The sequence below is a fragment of the Canis aureus genome, chromosome 25 (assembly GCF_053574225.1).
Source record: "Canis aureus isolate CA01 chromosome 25, VMU_Caureus_v.1.0, whole genome shotgun sequence".
In the NCBI taxonomy this organism is placed as follows: domain Eukaryota; kingdom Metazoa; phylum Chordata; class Mammalia; order Carnivora; family Canidae; genus Canis; species Canis aureus.
The window spans coordinates 25,081,747-25,103,951 of NC_135635.1; the positions used below are offsets into that span (position 1 = coordinate 25,081,747).

The following is a 22,205-nucleotide window of genomic DNA, read 5'->3' on the forward strand; positions in this document are numbered from 1 at the left end:
ATTGATCTTTATGGTCCTGGATCCTGACTAAGTAGAGAACAAAAGTGCTTCAGATCTGTGTGGAAAGCGGAGAACAAAGTGCAGATTCAGTAAGAGAAGGAACAGACAGGCAGAACATTGTAGTTGGATTTGGGTGTGGAATGTTTTGGGGAATAGTGGATTGAGGTATGGCCATGACTGTAGCTAAAGTAATGTTAAAAATAGTTCTTAAAGTCTCAAAGGTTGAAGTGTGAGTCCTCCAGACCCACGACGTACTGATGAATCTCAGTATATGTCTAGTTGGATAATAAATAACTAGACATAGTTATTTGCAATGGAATATTGTGGTGTAAGAAGAGTAGGAGTTGCACTTATTTTTTTTTAGATGTACCTTTAAATTTATCCCTATGTAATTCAGTTTTAAAGCATTTTTGTATTTAAGTCAAAAGATCATTTTTCTTAAAATTTCTCTTTATTAACTTATACAGGTAGAGATAATAATTGCTTATGGTATCTTTGTAATAAGCCTTTTGAAAGATGTCCTCATAAAGGCTTGAGAAAAGGCTCTCTTTTTACCTGAATATACTTATAATGTGAAATATTTACTTAGAAGTATTTATAATTACTGTGGAGAAATTTACAGAGATTAGAATTTTTTTTTTCAAGTTTTGAATTTTCATTTAGGGAATAACGGCTCCACTTTTTCTTGACTCTTATGTTTCTATTTATTTAGTAAATAATAAAAACAATGATTTTTTTAATATTTTGAAATTATTATATATTTAGTACTTACGTAATAGCTCTAATCTTTTTATTTTCAGATTGATGACACTGATGCTATGGAAGACGTACATTCTCTACTTACTGATGTTCCTCCTCCTTCAGGTGAACAGAAAAAATTGAGATGAGACTAGTTTTATACATCTTAGTTCATAAGTTCTGAATTTATTTTAAAATACTTTAAAGTACTTTATTTTAAAAAAATTAAAAAATAAGAAAAGTACTTTATTTTAAAGGCTTTATCAGCGTCACATCCTGTTATTTACTTTGCTGCCCCAAAGCTAGAACCATTGTTTAAAAATATTTATGTTAGGACTTAGGTGAACTGAGGGGGCTCCTAACTGGCTCAGTCAGTAGAGCATGTGACTCTTGATCTCAGGATTGTAATTTCCAGCCTCATGTTGGGTGGAGAGATTACTAAAAACTAATATTTTTTTTTAAAAAGGGGAACTAGATTTTTTTTTTAAGATTATTTTTTTATTTGAGAGAGAGAAAGAGTGATCACTTGTGTGAGCAGGGGAGGGGCAAGGAGAAAGGAGAGAGGGAGGGAATCTCTAGCAGACCCCCTGCTGAGCAAAGAGCCCATGGGGCTTGATCCCAGGACCCTGAGATCATGACCAGAGCTGAAATCAAGAGGCTTAACTGACTTGAGGATGGTTAACTAACTTGAGCCACCCAGGTTCTCTTAGCTTAATTGATTTTTAATCCTTTTATGTTCATACATTAAAAAAAAAAAAAAAAAAAAAAAAGGAAAAGAAACCAAACTGATAATTTATTAAGATATTCTAAAGTTTACTGAAGGTAATAATGTTTTAGAAAAAAGAATAAATGGATTTTATAGTTAGAATTCCATGTAATAAGTGAAAAATGTTATTTTTCAACATAAAAGTAGATGAAATATTATATAGTTTAACTATGATTTATTTTGACAGGCTTTTATAGTTGTAATACAGAAATTATGCCTGGTATAAATAACTGGACATCTGAAATACAGGTAAACCTTTCATAATTTTCAATAAATACAATGTATGTGATTTTAGCAAGTTCCTTAATATGTTTTCTCTTTGACCTCCTTATTGCAACTAAAATGTTAGCCTTTTTCATATCACATTATTTATTATTATTAATTATTTGGCAGTTTTATCAACTGTTATACTATTTAGTTAAAAATAATAAAATGACATGCAATTATATCTCCCGTATTTAGATGTTCACATCAGTAAGAGTAATCCGATTAAGCAGCCTTAACCTGACTAATCAAGCCCTTAATAAGAACTTTAATGATCTCTGTGAAAATTTGCTCAAGGTAGGAACCTTTTGACTAACTGTATTTTAGTTAAAACACCTAAGAATTATGAAATTAAAAAAGAAAAGTATATTGTCTGGAATATCTTACACAAGTGTGAGCTGAATGATTTTTACTTATATATTATGTAAATCTTAACTCTCTCAACTGGTAAAATGCTAAAGTTCCCATCTTGATATGCCACACTATAAAAAAATATATTTTAAGTTATTTTATAATTTTAAGCTTCATAGAAATCTATTGTGTATTTGTAAATTTAGAAAAACCATTTTTCTTATATTTTATGACATCGATAAAGCTGATTAAATCTTATTATCTGCTTAAATATTTAAAATGTAAGAATATACAAAATAGAAGTGGACCAGCTTTGTCTTAAACTTTCCTTTTGCCCTGATATAATGTGCAGTGAAAAATCCGTTTTTAAAAAATTTTTAAATTCAAAGAAGTGATATTACTCATATTTTCTGTTATGTAGAGCCTGTATTTTAAACTGCGGTCTATGATCCCCTGCTGCCTTTGCCATGTAAATTTTACAGTATCTCTGCCTGAAGATGAATTAATACAGGTAATTAAGATTCAACTTATTAAGATTTCTAGCTTTTCTGATTTGTCTTAATATTATAAATCTGCCATAATTGAATAAAGCATTTTACTTCCAAATATTTTTAAACAAATATATTAGAATAAATCAGATCATGTATATTTTATTTTTCTAAACTCTAATCATCCGAAAGTAGAATTATATTTCTAGCACATATACAATAGGATGCGTACTTACATGGGATTTCTCCAGTCCCCATATTTTAGAGAAGGTACTTGAGCTCTTTCTGGAATATCTGGGTTTAGTATATATGTCAGACTCAAATGCAGTCTAAATATTTGAGGTTATCTGTAATTCTGGTTGAGAATCTTAACCAGCAAAAGTGAATTAGCCAGTTAGTATAAATTGTTCCATTGTACTGAAGAAGATTTGTGAGAAACTTATTTTGGTGACGATTGTTTTGCTAATATTGTTTCTGTAATTCTAGGTCACAGTCACAGCAGTTGCAATAACTTTTGACAAAAATCAGGCTTTGCAGACCACAAAAACACATGTTGAAAAGTCATTGCAAAGAGGTAAACCTGTGATGGATGGGAGCATAGTTCATGTTTGTCTACATTTATAGTTCAGTGAAAAAAGTTGATTAAATAAGTCACTTGTTTCTTGAAGAAGCAATACTGTCACTTTTTCTGTTTATCTTTTATCAAGATAACTTTGTGAATAAGAATGTTTGACTTGGTATTCTTCACAAATAGGCGTTTGGTATTTGTTTACATAGAGAATGCTGTTATTTTTTAGACTTAGGTTATAGCATATTCTGCAGTAATTTAGAGGTTTTTTTTTTCTGAGGTCTCTGGAGAGGTCCTCAAGACATCTGAGAACATAATTGATGTAGTAAGCATCATGTATTTTTCTTAGGAAAGGTCCTCAGAGTTGTGCTTTTTCCAGTAAAATCTAGGAAGTAACATTCTTAATATATTCCAAAGAAACTCAAATTATTAAAAACCGCTTATGTGTTGTGAAAAAAAGGAGAAGGGAGATAGTATGCTTTCTAAAATTTAAGGACTTACCAGCTAAATAAAATATTCATGATTAGTCTAAATTTTTATAGTGATTACATTCTACATGTAAAACATTGAATTAATGTCAAATAGAGATATATTAAATGATTGTGTTCAGATATTTATCAAAGAAGATAGAAAATAACTGATTTAAGTATCATTGAACTAGTATGGTAGAAAGAATAGAATAATAATAGTTATTGAGTTATTATTATTATTTAGTTATTATTTGCAAGGCATTGTGCTAAGAGATTTACACTTAGTATTTTTTTCTAAATCTTAAAAAACAATCCTATCAGGGAAGATAGCATGTCTCAACATTGTGCGGGTGGAGTGTCTCCATGGGAGAAGCCAGGAAGAAAATAACCAGAAACATTGGAGTGGGGGAAATAGATATATTTCAACCCAGATTCTTACTTTTAAAAAATTAATACTAGATCATTACTAAATAACTAGTATTTTTCTTGCCTCTCAAGCCTCTACAGATAATGAAGAACTTCTGCAGTTTCCACTGGAGCTCTGTTCAGATTCACTTCCTTCTCATCCTTTTCCACCAGCTAAAGGTTGGTTAAGTGAGGGAAATGCAAACACAAATCCTATTTCCTAGTTCCTTTTACTTCTTCATTATAGGCAGTCTTAATCTTGAGATGAAGGTTTATTCTTCATTCCCTCATTGTTTGTTTCTTCATGTTCATAAAGGGGAGAGAGTAGTATTCCTCTTATTTTAATTTCTCAAGTAATCTCATCATAAATTATTAAGGTAATGTTTCATGTGATGTTCCATTCTTATACTTCAAATGTAGTAAAGTTTTATTTTCAGAGATCTGAATTTCCCAGAGTGACTATTCACATGTGATATATTGACATTTATATTATATCTGGTAAGGTTTTATCCAGCCACAATCGAATCTTTACAAAAATTTTTAGATTTTCATAGATGACAAAATACTGATTTTCTTCAGAAGAAATGTGGAGGAATTTGGGTGGGGTACTACAAGTGAGAAAGGGATGAGCTCTCTTTTGAGTGTCTTGGTTACTATGGAGGAACATTATTATGTGCTTAAAGATACTGGCATATTTTCAAATGCAAAATGATAGTCTCTTAATGGCAATAAGTCTACTTAGATCTATACAGTCTTTGGAGAAAAATGAGGGGTAGTATTTTCTATTTCTCTTCTGATTTCAGGGCAATTTTTATTATAAGATTTTTCAGAATTAACTATCTTATTTCATAGCATTATATATAGAATACATGCAGCTTGTGTTTTTTTGTAAATTTTTTATTCTGAGAAATGTTATTTGTAATTTCAAATCAAATTGGCTTTTCTAATTATTACAGTTTAATAACACAGGGACATTTTTTTGTGATTTGTACTTATCAGTTTATCTGATACCAAATTAGTATAGAATAGTTTTATATTCACATTGCATGTATGTGAACAGAGTCTTTACTAAATCAGGGCAAGGCTTGTTTATCTATGTAGATAAATAGATCTTGTCTCATCGTTTAAAGATGAAAAGATAAGCTACTTTCAGATTCTGACCTTCATAACATGGTGATTATGATTCTCTTTGTTTTTTTAATCTAAATTAAATTTTCTAATTTAGAACTCCATAGGGAATTTTAGCATAGTTCAACTCCTATGTTGAAAGAATAGAGATGAAACATCAAATCCAAAGATAATCTGAGTTCAGCTTTATAAATTAAATATAGCTTCTAGAACAAAAAGAACTGTGAAGAATTGTCCTTGAACTGACCAGACAGAATTTCTTTATTTTTTTATTTTTTTCAGACAATTTTTTTTAAAAACACCTACTTTAATACAGAAACTTGTATTTAACACAGGGTTAGTTCCAAATTACTTTAAGGTGTCATTTCATTTATCCTTACCCTGCAGTGGGACGGGTGGGGTGTGGAGGAGGAACCCAAACCAAAAATCTAAACACTAAAAAGATTTGATTAGTTGCTAATCTATGAGTATATATATTTATGGAGATAGGGTCTCTGTTAGCTCAGTTTTACCTTGTTAATCATTAGTGATTTCTGCAGAAGATTGGATTTAAATTCTGTAAATTTGTCATATCTATATCTATACCTTGCAGTTTCTGCAGTAGCTTTCAAAATGTTTTCAAAGGTAATTAAAATTAGTGCTTGTTGAGGTCATTAGTCTATTTTGTACAAATGATACTCTGAACTGAAGAACAACAAAAGAAGAATTTGAGTAGAGTAAGTCATATCTGAACAGTACTTAAAATATTGCAGTTTATTTTATAGTGTGAAGAGGGACCAGAAGGTGGAGTAATAAAGTTAGCAGACCTCAATTCTCATCCCAGTTTTGCTGCTGATAATGTGAGAACTTAGGCCAGTTATCCTCTAATAAACCAATAAACCTCAGTCCCTCATCTGTAAAATGTGAAAAGATTAAGATTCTCTCTATCCTTTAAAGTTCTCTGATTCCTTGGGTTTCTATAATTTATGGTTCTTCAATAATTAATGTGTTTCTGTTATTAAAAACAAGTCAAAAGCCAGTGAATCAAAATCAAAAGCTAATGTTTAAGTTAAATTAAAAATTTCCAAATATCTTCACATCTGTTAAACCAGTAATTTTTAAACTCTGCTTCTCCAAAACATGGAGTTTGTTCAGAGATGCCTCAGGCCTTCTACAAGGTAGGGAGGGAAAAGAGGGTAGGGAGAGTGAGAGGATAGGTCTCTGGAACCCCTACTGCTGAGCTGGAGCAGCTTTGATTCAGTAGGCTTTTACTTACTGATTTTCTATATGTGATTTTTGTTGTAAGAGAGATTTTCAACAAGTTTGAAAACCACTGAATCATATCATGCTGCCATCATGATCATCTTCCTAATGTTCAAGAGCATTACATCCAATACTAATATATAGAAAACTTTATATATGAAGTACTTAACTACAAAACCTATATGCTTTTCCTTGAACATTATGTTTTAAAATAATCAGTAAACACTAAAAGATTTACCTGTACCTTTTCTATAAATAGTTGTGTAAATTGTAGCTTATGTTGGATGCTTATTTATTGTCTTTGCTTTCTCAAATCTTTTCAGGAGGACATGGGCTATACTAAATATACTTGAAAAAGTTACCACAAATTATTTTGGAAGATTTGAGGATAGGATGGGTTTTGACAAAGGTCTGAAGGATGTAATAGAGTGTAATACGTGAATTTAGTGATTGAGCATTTTAACATGAAAGAAGGTTTTAAATAGAGAATAGAAATATATGATAAAAGTTAAGCTTAGTGATTTAGATATAACAGGCAAGAGAGGAAGGTAAGAGTACTAGGAATAAATGCTCAAAAAATTTTTCTACTTATATGCAACCATAAAGGGCTTAAAAGCCAACTACTAATACTGATAAGCAAATAAATATATAGTTTTTATAGTTTTGTTAGGTCAGTTAACTAAGCTGATGGAGCTTTATCCTTTTCTTTTTTTAATTCTGAAAACTTTGTATCCTAATTTTTTTTCATGTTCTTACTATAAACACGGTGATTAAAAATTTTTTATTTCTTTTATGTTGGCAGAGTAGTTTCAAGAGCTATGCACAGTATATTTATTAATACTTCCATCTTTTAACTTGTAGATAAACCTTTCCTTATCTTTTTAAGTTACTGAAAATGAGTGAATATTACATGAAGAAAAGATGCTTCAATTACATGTATCCTAATTCACTGTGTAGAGTAAGCCTGGGCCTGAATTGTCCATCCATGTTCAATTTTTTCCTTTCATCTTTTGTGTTATATTTGGTTTTGTTTCTCAAGGTAACAAAATAGTTTGATGTATGTCTCAAATTTATGGCTGGTTTCGTTACCTTGTTCTAGGTATCTTGATTTTTCTGATTTGAAATATTAAAAGGTGCTGAGCCTGAGTGATTTCTTCCAGGAAATTATCATGTGAACATCACAAAAATTTTTTGATGAATACTATGAGGAACACAGATGATGTGGCATCAATGTAAAAATACTTATATGGGGCTGTAAGATGAGAAAAAGGATGGTATAACAAAATTTTTATACCACTCTCGTGTTTTTTCCCATCAATATGTATAGTTTTCTGAATACTACTTTACTCTGAAATGGTTTTAAGAAACTTTAAAAATGTTATAAAATGATAGAACAAATACAGTAAAAATGGAGAATCTGAGTGATAATAATCTGGGTGAAAAGCTAAAAAATAGGTTTTATAGACTATAGTTAATCTCAAAAATTTTATGCATGTAGCTTTTTTATAGAAGGTTAGCATATTATTTTTGATATATGTCTAAAGACCTAAATCTCAGGTACCATACTGTGGGTCTTATGATCTTAGACAAATGTGTGTGAATTATATGCCACTAGAAATATATCTCAAGTACTTTATAAGTTTAATCTATAATAGGATAATAGTTTTCATTAAAATTCTGAGAGTTTAAGCCTTTAAAAAGGTTTAATTTAGATTTTATATACTGTTGGATAAAACCATATGAAGAAAGGTCTTTTATACCTACCTTGTTCCTGCTTTCATTTTGCTTTATGCTGGGGTGGTAGCTTCATGTTCAATGTCATAAACTATAAACTGGCAGGAGTAGGCTTTCCACTAAGCAGCTGCTGATTAATGTGACAAGTATAGATCAAATTCTGGATTTCAGTATAAAAATAAAACCCTCAATACATTGTACTCCATAATTAGGTATTCACATTTGAACTTTTTTTATCTTTATTTTTTATTGAGGCTGTAAGGGTTATTTTTTTGTTAAGCCAAATTTGATTCTAAAAAGATAGTTTGATTTTTTTTTTTAAATTTAGTGACTTGCCTTCCATTATTTTAAATGAGTGATTAGAAATATAAATCTATAAAAACTACAAAAGTTAGCTTTTGTTTTATCTTGCCAATGAATGGTTCTAAATTCTTAAAACTATTATATAATTCTTTGCACTAACTAAAAGCATCTTTATATATTAACAATTCATCGCATGTCTGTTTTTTCTCTCCCTTTAAAATGTATTTTGTCACTATGACCAAATGGCAAAATAAAAATTCCATGTTATCAATGGCCCCAACAATTAGTAGGAGGTCCTGAAAGGAGAGAGACACTGAGGGGAAGGATATTGAAGGGAAATAGAAATTAAGGAGGGGAAAATGTATGAGGAACTCATCCCAGACATGGGAGAGAAGGAAGGAAAGAATTAATGGAGAAGTAGGGATAAGGAATCTTTGCCTCTTCAAGGTAACTTGAGTTCAGTGAAATCCAGAGTCTGAGGAAGAGGGAGTAAGCAGCAAAGAAAACTGAATTGGGTTACTGGCAAAAATGGCCTTATTTGGAAGAGAAGACCTAAAGGATGGGAGAGAGAGAAGTGGATGCCTAGAAACAGGCAGGAAAACAAGATGGGGATTGAAGAAAACAAGTGGTTTAGGCTATTGTACACCTTTAGTTGGAAGCTTTAATGACCCAAATAGAGAAGCACATTGTCTTTGTCATCTAATGTATGAATTGTGAGGGAAGTTGAGTTTTTTCCCTTAGTGGACCATCCAAATTGAAGCTATTTATATTTTTCTCTGTGCTTTAATGATTCTTAGCTGTAATATGGCAATTTCATTATCAGTCCACCAATATTTGAATACCATTATGGACAGGGTTTATACAGAATGCTTATACACATAATTTAACTCCATCATTAAGCAAGATTTTATAGTTCTAGGACATAGCTAATCAGTGCATTATATATTGATGGAAATGCCTAAAGAGACATAAAACCAAATTTTTATCATAATAACTAAAAACAATGTTTAGGGGTGCCTGGGTGGCTCAGTGGGTTAAGTGTCTAACTCTTGGTTTGGGCTCAGGTCATGATCTCAGGGTAGTGGGATCAAGCCCCACGTTGGGCTCTGTGCTCAGTGGGGAATCTGCTTGTAATTCTTTCCCTGCCTGTCCCCTTCCACCACCCCTGCGCTGCACCTGTGCATGCCCCCCCCCAAATAAAACAAATCATTTAAAAAAGTTTAAAATAAAAAAAAATCTGAGAATGTTTAAATAACTAAATCGTACATTTTTAAAGACTTCAGATTGCATATAGTTTCTTTTAAGCAGGTTTGCACATCGTGGGGTTTAAACTCACAACCCCAAGATTAAGAGTTGCATGCTATACCAACTGAGCCAGCCTGGCACTCCAGATTGCATATATTTTAATCTGCCAGAGAATCTTGAGAGGTTTCAGGAATTTTTTTTTTTTAGTTTTAGTACTTCTCTAAAATAACCAGGTAAGATTATCTCATATTTTTTTAATTATTCAGAGCAAAGGAGATCTGTAAATTATGATGAAATAAAGTAATCTGTATAGAGCTTTATCATAGACAGCTGAATGGTTATGACAAGTTATTTAGGAGAATGGAGTAGTCTCAAACATCAGAGGCATTGGAGCATATATAATTGAGGGAGGAAGAATCCTTACCACATTGTTTTTTTGTTTGTTTGTTTGTTTTTTGGTCATCAATACACTCATTTCCTCTCAACTGCATTTAACCTAGGTTAGTCCCCCCTTCCCACACCAACAGGGCTTGTTAAATATTGTTAGAATGTACTAAGGGAATAATAGAACCTTCTGTTTTGTTTGCCTTGCTGACTTTCTATGGTTGTTCTTTTGTGGATAACAGGGTTATCACTTATTGGTAACTTCTTAATGAAGGAAAAATAATCATTTTCTTGTATCCAGTGGGAAAGGAAATTGTAAAAGAAGTAGGTTGCTGTGTGGCTTGATTGAGACTTTCTGCATGTAGAATGGGGGAACCTAACATAAGTGTTTGTCTCAAACTCTTCAACATAGATATACAAACGGCTGACAATGAACATTAACTCCTTAACAAAGCCCAAAAGATTTTAATAAGACTTCTAATCCTGAATATGAAATATGTTCCTTTTTTTTTTAAGTTTTGACTTAGAGATTGCATATGGGTTTATTTCTTTTTTCACCATAATTGCTAGTTTACCAATGACCCAGGCAGCTAATACTTGCAGTCCCTTCCCTTTTGAAAAGCATATTACCTTGGAAGCCAAACTGTAATTGGAATGGCAGAGTGACTGAGAATCTGAGGTCATTAAATATCTGAGGTATTCAAACGTTTGAGGTGTCGGTGTTCATCTGTTCCCAGGACCATCTCATCTTGGGCCTTTTCTCTGAGAGAAATATTAAGATCGTAGCAAACATGTTGGATGAACCTGCTCTTTTTAAGTGAGATAAAAAATCATCATCTTTAACCTATCCCTTAAAAATAGCTGCAATTTGGGACACCTGGGTGCTTCAGTGGTTGAGCATCTGCCTTCGGCTCAAGATGTGATCCCGGGATCCAGGATCCAGTCCCACATTGGGCTCCCCGTGGAGGGGCTGCTTCTCCCTCTGCCTGTGTCTCTGCCTCTCTCACTGTGTCTCTTGTAAATAAATAAATAAAATCTTAAAAAAAAAAAAAAAGAATAGCTGCAATTTAAACTTTTTTTTTTCTTCAGATTTTAATTCAAATACATTCATATGTGGAGGCAGGAAAAAGACATTTTCCCTAGCTTTTCTCCCCCTCCACCCTTTGTAAAAAAATTTTTTTGGGAGGAGGGGAGTAATAAATGTACATGGTGAAGAATTCAAATCTTAAAAAAATTATATAGTCCAAAATCAAGCTCCCTTCTCCATTCATTTTACTTTCTAAGAGGCAGCTACCCTCAACCAGCTTTATTGTCAGTCTTTGCAAAGATATTGTTTTTTCTTTTTTAAAAAAACATATTTTACAAATCATTATATACCTTTATTTTTTTTTCACTTGCTATTTAGAGATTAGAACAGATACTTTTTACATGTTTAAGCTCTTTTTATGAACATTTGTCATTAGATTATATACAGTTGCTACTAGGAAGTTTCATATTACCCACATAATACTGAGATATAGAAGGTAAATTTCATTTTAGTAATTTTCACTTTTTTTAAGCCTTTTTCCCCCGTTCCCCTTTTAAAAACTTGCACAGAATTCCTAATGCCAACTATATTTTCTGTAAGTCTACACTCGCCAAGTCTGTACTGCATAAGACATAGAGCCCTGGGACTTCCCTGGCATCTGTAAGCTTAGGGTAGGCATTTGTTGTCCCAGCTTCTGCACTACGGCCTTTTTCAGTGCTGGACTAGCTGTCCTTAGACATGTGGTAAGCTTCTGAATGTGAGTTCTGTTCTGGTCACCTTCCTGTAGGTTCTGTCTCCTTCTGGGCTTCTAAAGCTCCTCAAGATCCTGAATCAGGGAGGACTTTTTCTTGCCTAGACCTACAGTCTGAGGGCAGTCAGGGCACAGCCACAGCATGGTATCCTTACAGTCATTTTGTGAACCCTGCGTTGTGGTATTATAAGAGGAATGCCAGTCACTATACACTTTCCAGTATTACCTAGTGGTCAGTTGCATTATAAAAATGGGAAGAGGAGAGAGTATGGAACATTGCATCCAGTTGCACCTAGTTAGCAGAAACCTGTATAAATCTTATCTTAAAAAGGTGTAATGTTTATTAATTTAAGAATATTACCTAAAGATTAACACATTAAACAGATAAAAATATGTTTTTACTTAATTTATAAATTTCTAAGAAAACTGGATGACCGAAATCATCCTCAGTGTTTTTTAGGTGTTATTTCTAACATGGCAACACTATTTTTTCAGTTACAAAAATTTTTGAATCAAAATTCAAGTATGGTAGTGTAGGTTGAGTCAGAACTTCACAAATAGATTATGAAAGTTTTTGTTATGGTACTGTTTAAATTTGTACAATACCTTAAATAGCAATAATAAAAATACAAAATACCAAGGAAAATTCTGGATGTTCCTTTTATGAGGTTACTGGAAAGGGAGTGATTTCCAGTTTGGGATCTAGTTTTGTTCTGTGGGGTACATCACTTTTTAGTTCTGTGATGTCTTGATGCTACCAGATGGAGCTGTTGATAGTGAAGTCCTTGAATGAGGGGGTTTGGTGGTGAGGGGAAAGGTTATGGCTAGTAAGCAGTTTGTGTTTATCTGTGAGACATAGGTCATTGCCTGGTCTGTAATTTTTAATATTACTGGCTCTTCCCTCCCCCACCCCAACAAACATTTCCCTCCATGTTTCATTTCAGATTTTCTTCCTAATACATTGATGCTTTTCTCTGCTCAGTTTTCTCACCCTGCTTTCATCCTACTAACATTTGTTACTATGTCTATATGTTCTTATGTCTATAATGTTTCCTAAACTCTTTATGTTACAGTAACAAGTAATCTTCCTTGGCATGATATTTATTAACTGAGCTAGCTTTCATATATCGGTAGAAACTGCATAAAAACCTAAATACTTCTATTTGGTTTGCTTTTATAATGAAGCCCTAAATATTTCCTTGTATTCATCTGGCTAATAGAGGTATTGACAAACAGCAAAGAAGAGATACCGGCTTATACTTAGCATTCAAGCTAATGTTGTTCATATTGTCTTATTAGAACACCTGGAGAGTGCAAGTTCTAACTCAGGTATACCAGCTGCACAGAGAGGTGAGTTTGTCTAATTAAGCAAATAGTCACCAGAGGTGTGTAATTCTAGTGTGGTGCATAAACATACAGACATTGGAGAAATGCACTGGACAGTGGAATAGACACCAAAATGTGGCTTTATTGTAGTTAGAATGTGTCTTTAAAAATATTAATTAATTAAACCAATAACATTTTTAGCATTTTAATAGTTTCCCTGTTTCTAAAAATAAAATTTTAGCGCTTTAATATTATTTTTTAGCTCGGTAGTGGTAAAAGACTTTTTTTAAAAAGGATAACTTGTTAGACTCCCACCTGCCTTCCCAGTCAATGTCATCAGAAGCTTTGTTGCCAAAATTAGATGTGAAAACAGAATATTGACCAAAGTGACCCTTTGGCTTTCCTGTAACTGATGGTAGAAAGAATGTGTTTTAATAAAGGATAAATCAATTAGTGATTTTTAAAATGTATTCTTCAGCATTTGATTCGCATTATTTTTTTGATTTTAGAGTAAAAGTAGGGAAGAGAATTATTCACAAAGTTTGGATTATAAATAAAGTCCTAAAATATAGACAGTTAAAACATTGTAAAGTTAAAAAAAAATGGGAAATAAAGTTAGTTAAAGCACTATATGGTCCTTTCACTGTTATTTCTATTAGGCCTTGCTTCCATTTCCCCTAAGAGACCACACAACTATGACATTACCAAAAACGCTCAGCCAGCTAATTGAGAACTTGGTTTTGGACAAATCAGTGTCTAAAGCTTGACTCTTTACTGTCTCTCATATCTGACTTGAAAAGGACCATTCTTTTTCTAAGTTACAGTTAAATTACATCATCAGAAGGAGTGTTATGACGAGTAAGAGACGTCATCCATATTTTTTCTTTGTTTTTTCTTTTGTTTTCTGTCTGTGTTTTCAGCAACGTCAGTTGATTACAGTTCCTTTGCAGACAGATGCAGCAGCTGGATAGAGCTCATTAAACTGAAAGCTCAGACCATAAGGCGCGGATCAATTAAGACAAGTAGGCGGATGTTTCTACCACATTATGATCTGAGAAGCATATCCCTGATTTCCCAGTGGTGAAGGCTAGACCTTACTACCCAGTAATAACATTGCCAATCAGTCACATGATGGAGTGTGAAAGCTGCAGACTCTCATGGTCACTTAGCAAAAGTTATTGAAGAGCTTTGTGATTTGTTCATTTTTAACTGTACAGTTGTGTTTCAAAATTTTACTTTTTTGTGAAAATATTCTTCAAAGTGTATAAATAGATATTATATCCTTCTAATGGAAGGAAATGAGCTCTCTTACTGAAGAGATACTCTTCCAGGGTCCAAGCTAATATGTTGTAGATGGCATGTGTTAGTTTACTAAGAGTGATATCCAGAGGGCTAAAAGAATGAGGTATTTCTGAATTAAAAGGAGTTAACTCTTATCGCACTGCTAGAATCTGGATCATTACTATGTGTTCTTTATACTCCATGTGTTTTGGTAGACTTTGAGTCCATGTATTTGAGTGAAAAGAATTTCCATTAAAAAGGAAGGAAAGGATCTTTTAAAGGAAAGATCACAGGATATGGAACCAGCCAGATCTGGTTTGGGATCCTAGAAGTGTCATTTTAATAGCTGTGTGACCTTGGTCAAGTTATTTAACTTCTCTGAGCCACAGTTTCCTCATGTGTAAAATGGGGATAATAATACCTATGTTGCTGGGTTGTTGTAAAGATTAGATACATATACATATATGTATATCTGGCTTATGGTAGTTACTTGTTAAGTGGTAGCTATTATTATTCATGTTATTTTATAAGCAGTCAACTTTTAAACAGCCAAGGTCATTTAAGTTTTTAAAATTATGAGTTTGATCAGAAAGTTTTGGAGGAAAAAACCTATTACAACTAGTTAACGTAAGGTTTATCTACAAGTTGACAATGAAGAAGTCGTCTGCAAAAGATGGAAAAAACTGCACTGGGAAATATAACAACTTTCACACTCTCTTTGTAATAATTTGTTCCTACAGCAGATAATTTTTAATGCTCTACCGCTTTTTCTTTTTCTTCACTTTATAACAATCATTGTGTGTGTAGCTACACCGCATCAACATTTTCTTTTGCAGGAATGCCATTTTTCTTCCAAAAGAATTCCATTCCAGCATTTCTACTTAAGTTTTTCTTTCCCTCTCTTTTTAATTGCATGCAGTGCATGATAATTTCTTTACTTTCATGACATGGCTTAGCCTCACAGACAGCTGAATGTTGTCACCACTTATTTGGAAACCTTAGGGAATAATTAAGTTACCAACACCTGATCTTGATGTTTTTTCTTCTTTCTCCAAATTTAGCTGTGACAGTTGAAAAAGCAAGTCCTATGGGTGAAGGAAATTTCCGGAACCGTTCAGCTCCACCTTGTGCAAATTCTACAGTTGGAGTTGTTAAGATGACACCTCTTTCTTTCATTCCTGGAGCAAAAATAACTAAATATCTTGGGATAATTAACATGTTTTTTATTCGGGAAACCACTTCTCTTCGTGAGGTAATTTTATAACATTGTTTTTGTGAATTTTCTGATTGAAGACATTAGTAACAAAAGCAAATTTCAGATCGTTATTTTTTGCCAAAGCACACACCTGTGTGCACACACACACTTTTTTTGTTATTTTGCAATAACCTGTATAGATTGATTCTGGATTAGACTTAACTAAATTTCATATAGCACACAGTATTATCACAAGAGTTATGTTGGCTTTAATTTCATTTATTATTAGAAATCCCAGATCCTTATCAGGTGATAAATAAAATAAGCAAATTGATCCATGTTTGATTAGAGATTTAAAACAGCCTGAAAGTGCTTGCTTTGGCAACACATATACTGAAACAGCCTGAAAGAACAGCTTAGTTTTCTCAAGTAAGTTACTTGCCAGATACATTTTTTTTTTTTTTTGCCAGATACATTTAAATAACAGTTTTTAAGGATTTGCATTTAGAAATCATGGGGTCTATATTATAGATGGATGTCTATGGGAATAGTTTATCTCTGTTATTTGCTTCCCCTGAAAAAGAATGCAGCTGCTCATTTTATTCCACATCCCTCCAAAAGTACATGTGAAACCATTTATTCAAATTCTACCTTACCCTGGGTAACAGTAGTTACAATATTTTGATGTGGTCAAATTTAAGAATCAAAGTCAGCCTTTTATATCTTTTATTACAAAGGAATTTAAACTCAAGAACATTTTATTTACATCTATCTTAGGTTATGAAATAAGGCTAGAGCAAATTAATATTGTGAATAGGGAAATTTTTTATTGAATACGTATGAAACCCAATAAACTCTTCAGTCAAAAAACTCTTTTTTAAGTGTATGCATTATAAAGATGACTTAATTATGCTTTTTTTCCCATTGTTTCACCATCAGTGTTTCTACACTTCCTTAAAAATAATAGCCCTTTTACTTTTCTTTTTTTAAGTTGGGCCTAGCATGGAGCCCAACACAGGGCTTGAACTTGCAACCCCAAGAACAAGACCTAAGCAGAGATCAAGAGTCAGGCACTTAACCGACTAAGCCACCCAGGTTCCCCCAGCCCTCATACATAAATACATACATACATTTATTTATTTATTTTTAAAGATTTTATTTATTTATTCATGAGAGACACAGAGAGAGAGAGGCAGAGACACAGGCAGAGGGAGAAGCAGGCTCCTTGCAGGGAGCCCTATGTGGATCTTGATCCCAGGTCTCCAGGATCACGCCCTGGGCTGAAGGCGACGCTAAACCACTGAGCCACCCAGGGATCCTCATACAATTATTTAATTAATTAATTAATTAATTAATTAATTTAAATTTTTATTTATTTATGATAGAGAGAGAGAGAGAGGCTTTATTTTTTTAAATAAATTTATTTTTTATTGGTGTTCAATTTACCAACACCCAGTGCTCATTGCTCATCCTGTCAAGTGCCCCCCGCCCAGTGCCCGTCACCCATTCACCTCCACCCCCCACCCTCCTCCCCTTCCACCACCCCTAGTTCGTTTCCCAGAGTTAGGAGTCTTTATGTTCTGTCTCCCTTTCTGATATTTCCCACACATTTCTTCTCCCTTCCCTTATATTCCCTTTCACTATTATTTATATTCCCCAAATGAATGAGAACATATAATGTTTGTCCTTCTCCGATTGACTTACTTCACTCAGCATAATACCCTCCAGTTCCATCCACGTTGAAGCAAATGGTGGGTATTTGTCGTTTCTAATGGCTGAGTAATATTCCATTGTATACAGAGACCACATCTTCTTTATCCATTCATCTTTCGATGGACACCGAGGCTCCTTCCACAGTTTGGCTATTGTGGACATTGCTGCTAGAAACATCGGGGTGCAGGTGTCCCGGCGTTTCATTGCATCTGTATCTTTGGGGTAAATCCCCAACAGTGCAATTGCTGGGTCGTAGGGCAGGTTTATTTTTAACTCTTTGAGGAACCTCCACATGGTTTTCCAGAGTGGCTGCACCAGGTCACATTCCCACCAACAGTGTAAGAGGGTTCCCTTTTCTCTGCATCCTCTCCAACATTTGTGGTTTCCTGCCTTGTTAGTTTTCCCCATTCTGACTGGTGTGAGGTGGTATCTCATTGTGGTTTTGATTTGTGTTTCCCTGATGGCAAGTGATGCGGAGCATTTTCTCATGTGCATGTTGGCCATGTCTATGTCTTCCTCTGTGAGTTTTCTCTTCAGGTCTTTTGCCCATTTCATGATTGGATTGTTTGTTTCTTTGGTGTTGAGTTTAATAAGTTCTTTATAGATCTTGGAAACTAGCCCTTTATCTGATATGTCATTTGCAAATCTCGTCTCCCATTCCGTAGGTTGTCTTTTAGTTTTGTTGACTGTATCCTTTGCTGTGCAAAAGCTTCTTATCTTGATGAAGTCCCAATAGTTCATTTTTGCTTTTGTTTCTTTTGCCTTCGTGAATGTATCTTGCAAGAAGTTACTGTGGCTGAGTTCAAAAAGGGTGTTGCCTGTGTTCTGCTCTAGGATTTTGATGGACTCTTGTCTCACATTTAGATCTTTCATCCATTTTGAGTTTATCTTTGTGGATGGTGAAAGAGAGTGGTCTAGTTTCATTCTTCTGCATGTGGATGTCCAATTTTCCCAGCACCATTTATTGAAGAGACAGACTGTCTTTCTTTCAATGGATAGTCTTTCCTCCTTTATCGAATATTAGTTGACCATAAAGTTGAGGGTCCACTTCTGGGTTCTCTATTCTGTTCCACTGATCTATGTGTCTGTTTTTGTGCCAGTACCACACTGTCTTGATGACCACAGCTTTGTAGTACAACCTGAAATCTGGCATTGTGATGCCCCCAGCTATGGTTTTCTTTTTTAAAATTCCCCTGGCTATTCGGGGTCTTTTCTGATTCCACACAAATCTTAAAATAATTTGTTCTAACTCTCTGAAGAAAGTCCATGGTAGTTTGATAGGGATTGCATTAAACGTGTAAATTGCCCTGGGTAACATTGACATTTTCACAATATTAATTCTGCCAATCCATGAGCATGGAATATTTTTCCATCTTTTTGTGTCTTCCTCAATTTCTTTCAGAAGTGTTCTATAGTTTTTAGGGTATAGATCCTTTACCTCTTTGGTTAGGTTTATTCCTAGGTATCTTATGCTTTTGGGTGCAATTGTAAATGGGATTGACTCCTTAGTTTCTCTTTCTTCAGTCTCATTGTTACTGTATAGAAATGCCACTGATTTCTGGGCATTGATTTTGTATCCTGCCACGCTACCAAATTGCTGTATAAGTTTTGTCAATCTTGGGTTGGAGACTTTTGGGTTTTCTATGTAGAGTATCATGTCATCGGCGAAGAGGGAGAGTTTGACTTCTTCTTTGCCAATTTGAATGCCTTTAATGTCTTTTTGTTGTCTGATTGCTGAGGCGAGGACTTCCAGTACTATGTTGAATAGCAGTGGTGAGAGTGGACATCCCTGTCTTGTTCCTGATCTTAGGGGAAAGGCTCCCAGTGCTTCCCCATTGAGAATGATATTTGCTGTGGGCTTTTCGTAGATGGCTTTTAAGATGTTGAGGAATGTTCCCTCTATGCCTACACTCTGAAGAGTTTTGATCAGGAATGGATGCTGTATTTTGTCAAATGCTTTCTCTGCATCTAATGAGAGGATCATATGGTTCTTGGTTTTTCTCTTGCTGATATGATGAATCACATTGATTTACGAGTATTCTCATACAATTTTTTTTTATTTTTATTTTTTTTCATTTATTTATGATAGTCACACAGAGAGAGAGAGAGAGGCAGAGACATAGGCAGAGGGAGAAGCAGGCTCCATGCACCGGGAGCCTGATGTGGGATTCGATCCCGGGTCTCCAGGATCGCGCCCTGGGCCAAAGGCAGGCGCTAAACTGCTGCGCCACCCAGGGATCCCTCATACAATTTTTTAATGTCATGCTCACCATCCTGTACCTGGCACAGTGCCCGGCAGAATAGACATAAGTACTTTGGTGTAAATGAGGCAGTGACTTCCGGCAGACTGATTGATAGATGTTTCCTTTATGATAAATTAGTTTTTAAATCATATTCTAATTGTATTGAAATGGAAAAGACACTATCAGTATATTCTCAAAACCCTTTTTAATGTAGAATTAAAATAGGTAACACTTTTGAGCCCATTTAAGTTTGACAAAGAAAGTTGGGCGTGAGAAGCTAGATAGATTGGTGAATTAATTTTCCAATTGCTCCGAGTAGTACATGGATATTGCGTTATTTTAGTCCATAATATTGTATATCCTAAGTGCCTCCTCTACTGCTTACGCAGCCATATCCCAAAATGTTACTTCATAGTACATTTCCCTTCAACAGAGATTTTGTAATAGTAACTGTATGGCATAATATCCCAAATTTATTCACTGCTTGATACGTTATTTGCTTTCAATTATGTAATCTTTTAAGAATTACACTTCTGTAGTCTCTGTTACTCTGTTATCAGAATTCTGAGATTTAAAAGGCAGGAGGAAAACAGATACGTAAAAGAAAAAAAAACATGTACTGAGCTATGACTGAGTTGGAAGTAAGCTGAAATACCTCAATTCCTTAATTACAAAGAGAACTGCCTTTATGTGTAGGATCTATATGTAGGATCCTCGGGCTTTTTTAGAAATGTATGATCTGGTCAAATGTGTTTTCTAACAGTGCATTAAATTTTGCCCTTATGTGCTCACTTCTGCAGCACATATACTAAATTTTGCCCTTAACTTCCAATTTAAAGTTGGAAATTTCTTCCTAGATTGTAAATAACCTCCAGTAGAATTCATGGAAAACTTAGGTTGTAAAGCTTTTTAAGCTCTCAGCTAGACTTTGGTTTCTGTTTTATTTTTGAACACTGAAAACATTCTCTAAACTACTGGATTTCATTCCCTGAAAAATATGTGTGGGATACTCAGTGTATGCACCTGTTGAACTAGGTGTTAGCATATAATTATGAGCAAAACAGGCAGCAGTCTCTGACCTGTTGGAATTTACAGGGTAGTGGAACTGGAGTGTGGTGAGCATTAAGCAAATAATCATAGAACTAATGTATAATTACTAGTGTTAGTAAGTAATACAAAGAAATACCACAGAGGTTATCAGAGTATGATAGGGAAACTGAATTTAGATCTGATAGTTAGAGAAGGTTTTTCTGAGGAAGTTACATATAAACAGGGACCTGAGTAATTGAGTAAGTTATCCTGGTGGAAAATTGGGTGAGGAGCCTTCCGGACCAGCATGCATAATGACCCTGAGGCAGGAAAAGTGCTTGATATGTTTGAGAAATGGATACAAAGGCAAGTGTACCTGGAATATGCTTCAGAATGGGAGATAAGGAGAGCAGACAAGTTTTATTATTTATATTTACCATCAATTTCTGTGAGTGAGGGGAATGATTTGATGGAAATGTTGAAGATGGAGAAACAGTTTGAATTCCTGCTCTGCCATTTTTTGGTAGCTACATGGTCCTAGCTAGTCATGGGCAAATGACACATTTCTGACTTCAGTTTCATTATCTGTATTGTAGGATATTAATCGCCGTCACAGGGACGTCTGGGTGGCTCAGCGATTAAGTGTCTGCCTTTGGCTCAGGGTGTGATCCTGGAGTTCCGGGATTGAGTCCCACATCAGGCTCCCTGCCTGGAGCCTGTTTCTCCTTCTGCCTATATCTCTGCCTCTCTCTCTGTGTCTCTCATGAATAAATAAGTACATAAATCTTCAAAAAAAAAAAATCCCCATCACAGATATGTGTTCAGTAAAGGTTTGTTCATTCATGCAACAAATTAAAATGAAATTAAAACGATCATCCATTATATTAAGATCATTTAATATGTTTTAATATAAATTACTTAGCATTTTATATACATAGTTTGATTTTCTTGTATATTATTTTCCAGGAAGGAGGAGTCAGTGGTTTTCTCCACGCTTTTATTGCTGAAGTGTTTGCAATGGTGAGAGCTCATGTTGCTGCATTAGGAGGGAATGCTGTTGTCTCCTACATAATGAAGCAGTGTGTCTTCATGGAGAATCCAAATAAAAACCAGGTGAGTTGTAGTTAAAAACTTCTTTTGGGGGAACCTGAGGATTTCCTCCATGGCTTTCTCATCTACCACTCTCTCCCTATCCCCCACCAAAGAGAATTGTTCTTTAGAACCTTTTCTAGATGCTTAAAACATGTTTTAACGAATATATTAATGGTCATACGTAGATCAGATGCTGGTTTCATATCCTGAGTATTCTTAAGTACCTATAAAACTTTTGCTCCTAAGTTACTGTGAAAAACACCCTTTAGTTTGGACTGTTATCTCTCCAGTTCTAACTGGTATACTGGTGAAGAGTACATTCCAATTATTATTCCCAATAAATAATTCTGTTAGTAGGGCCAAAGGATTGTTGTTTAGGATTAATTTTAGGATAAATTTCTTTTACCAGTATTCTTCATATTAACTGACTTAGAATTGTTAAAGTTTCTTTTGGAAAATGTA

The 22,205-nt window shown here is 34.1% G+C and overlaps 1 protein-coding gene across 23 annotated transcripts in view; it reads left to right on the top strand.

Moving 5' to 3' along the window:
• C2CD5 (C2 calcium dependent domain containing 5) overlaps positions 1-22,205 on the top strand; it is a 102,042-nt gene that overhangs the window by 78,335 nt on the left and 1,502 nt on the right. For 11 of the 23 annotated variants that reach the window (XM_077870751.1, XM_077870762.1, XM_077870764.1 and 8 more), the window contains 10 exons: positions 801-864; positions 1,692-1,753; positions 1,967-2,065; positions 2,541-2,630; positions 3,094-3,181; positions 4,144-4,230; positions 13,164-13,214; positions 14,111-14,212; positions 15,533-15,723; positions 21,618-21,764. In XM_077870751.1, the coding sequence (XP_077726877.1) occupies positions 801-864; positions 1,692-1,753; positions 1,967-2,065; positions 2,541-2,630; positions 3,094-3,181; positions 4,144-4,230; positions 13,164-13,214; positions 14,111-14,212; positions 15,533-15,723; positions 21,618-21,764 (981 nt within the window). The remainder of the gene's footprint in view (positions 1-800; positions 865-1,691; positions 1,754-1,966; positions 2,066-2,540; positions 2,631-3,093; positions 3,182-4,143; positions 4,231-13,163; positions 13,215-14,110; positions 14,213-15,532; positions 15,724-21,617; positions 21,765-22,205) is intronic. The other 12 variants (XM_077870752.1, XM_077870765.1, XM_077870771.1 and 9 more) reach the window with 4 other exon arrangements.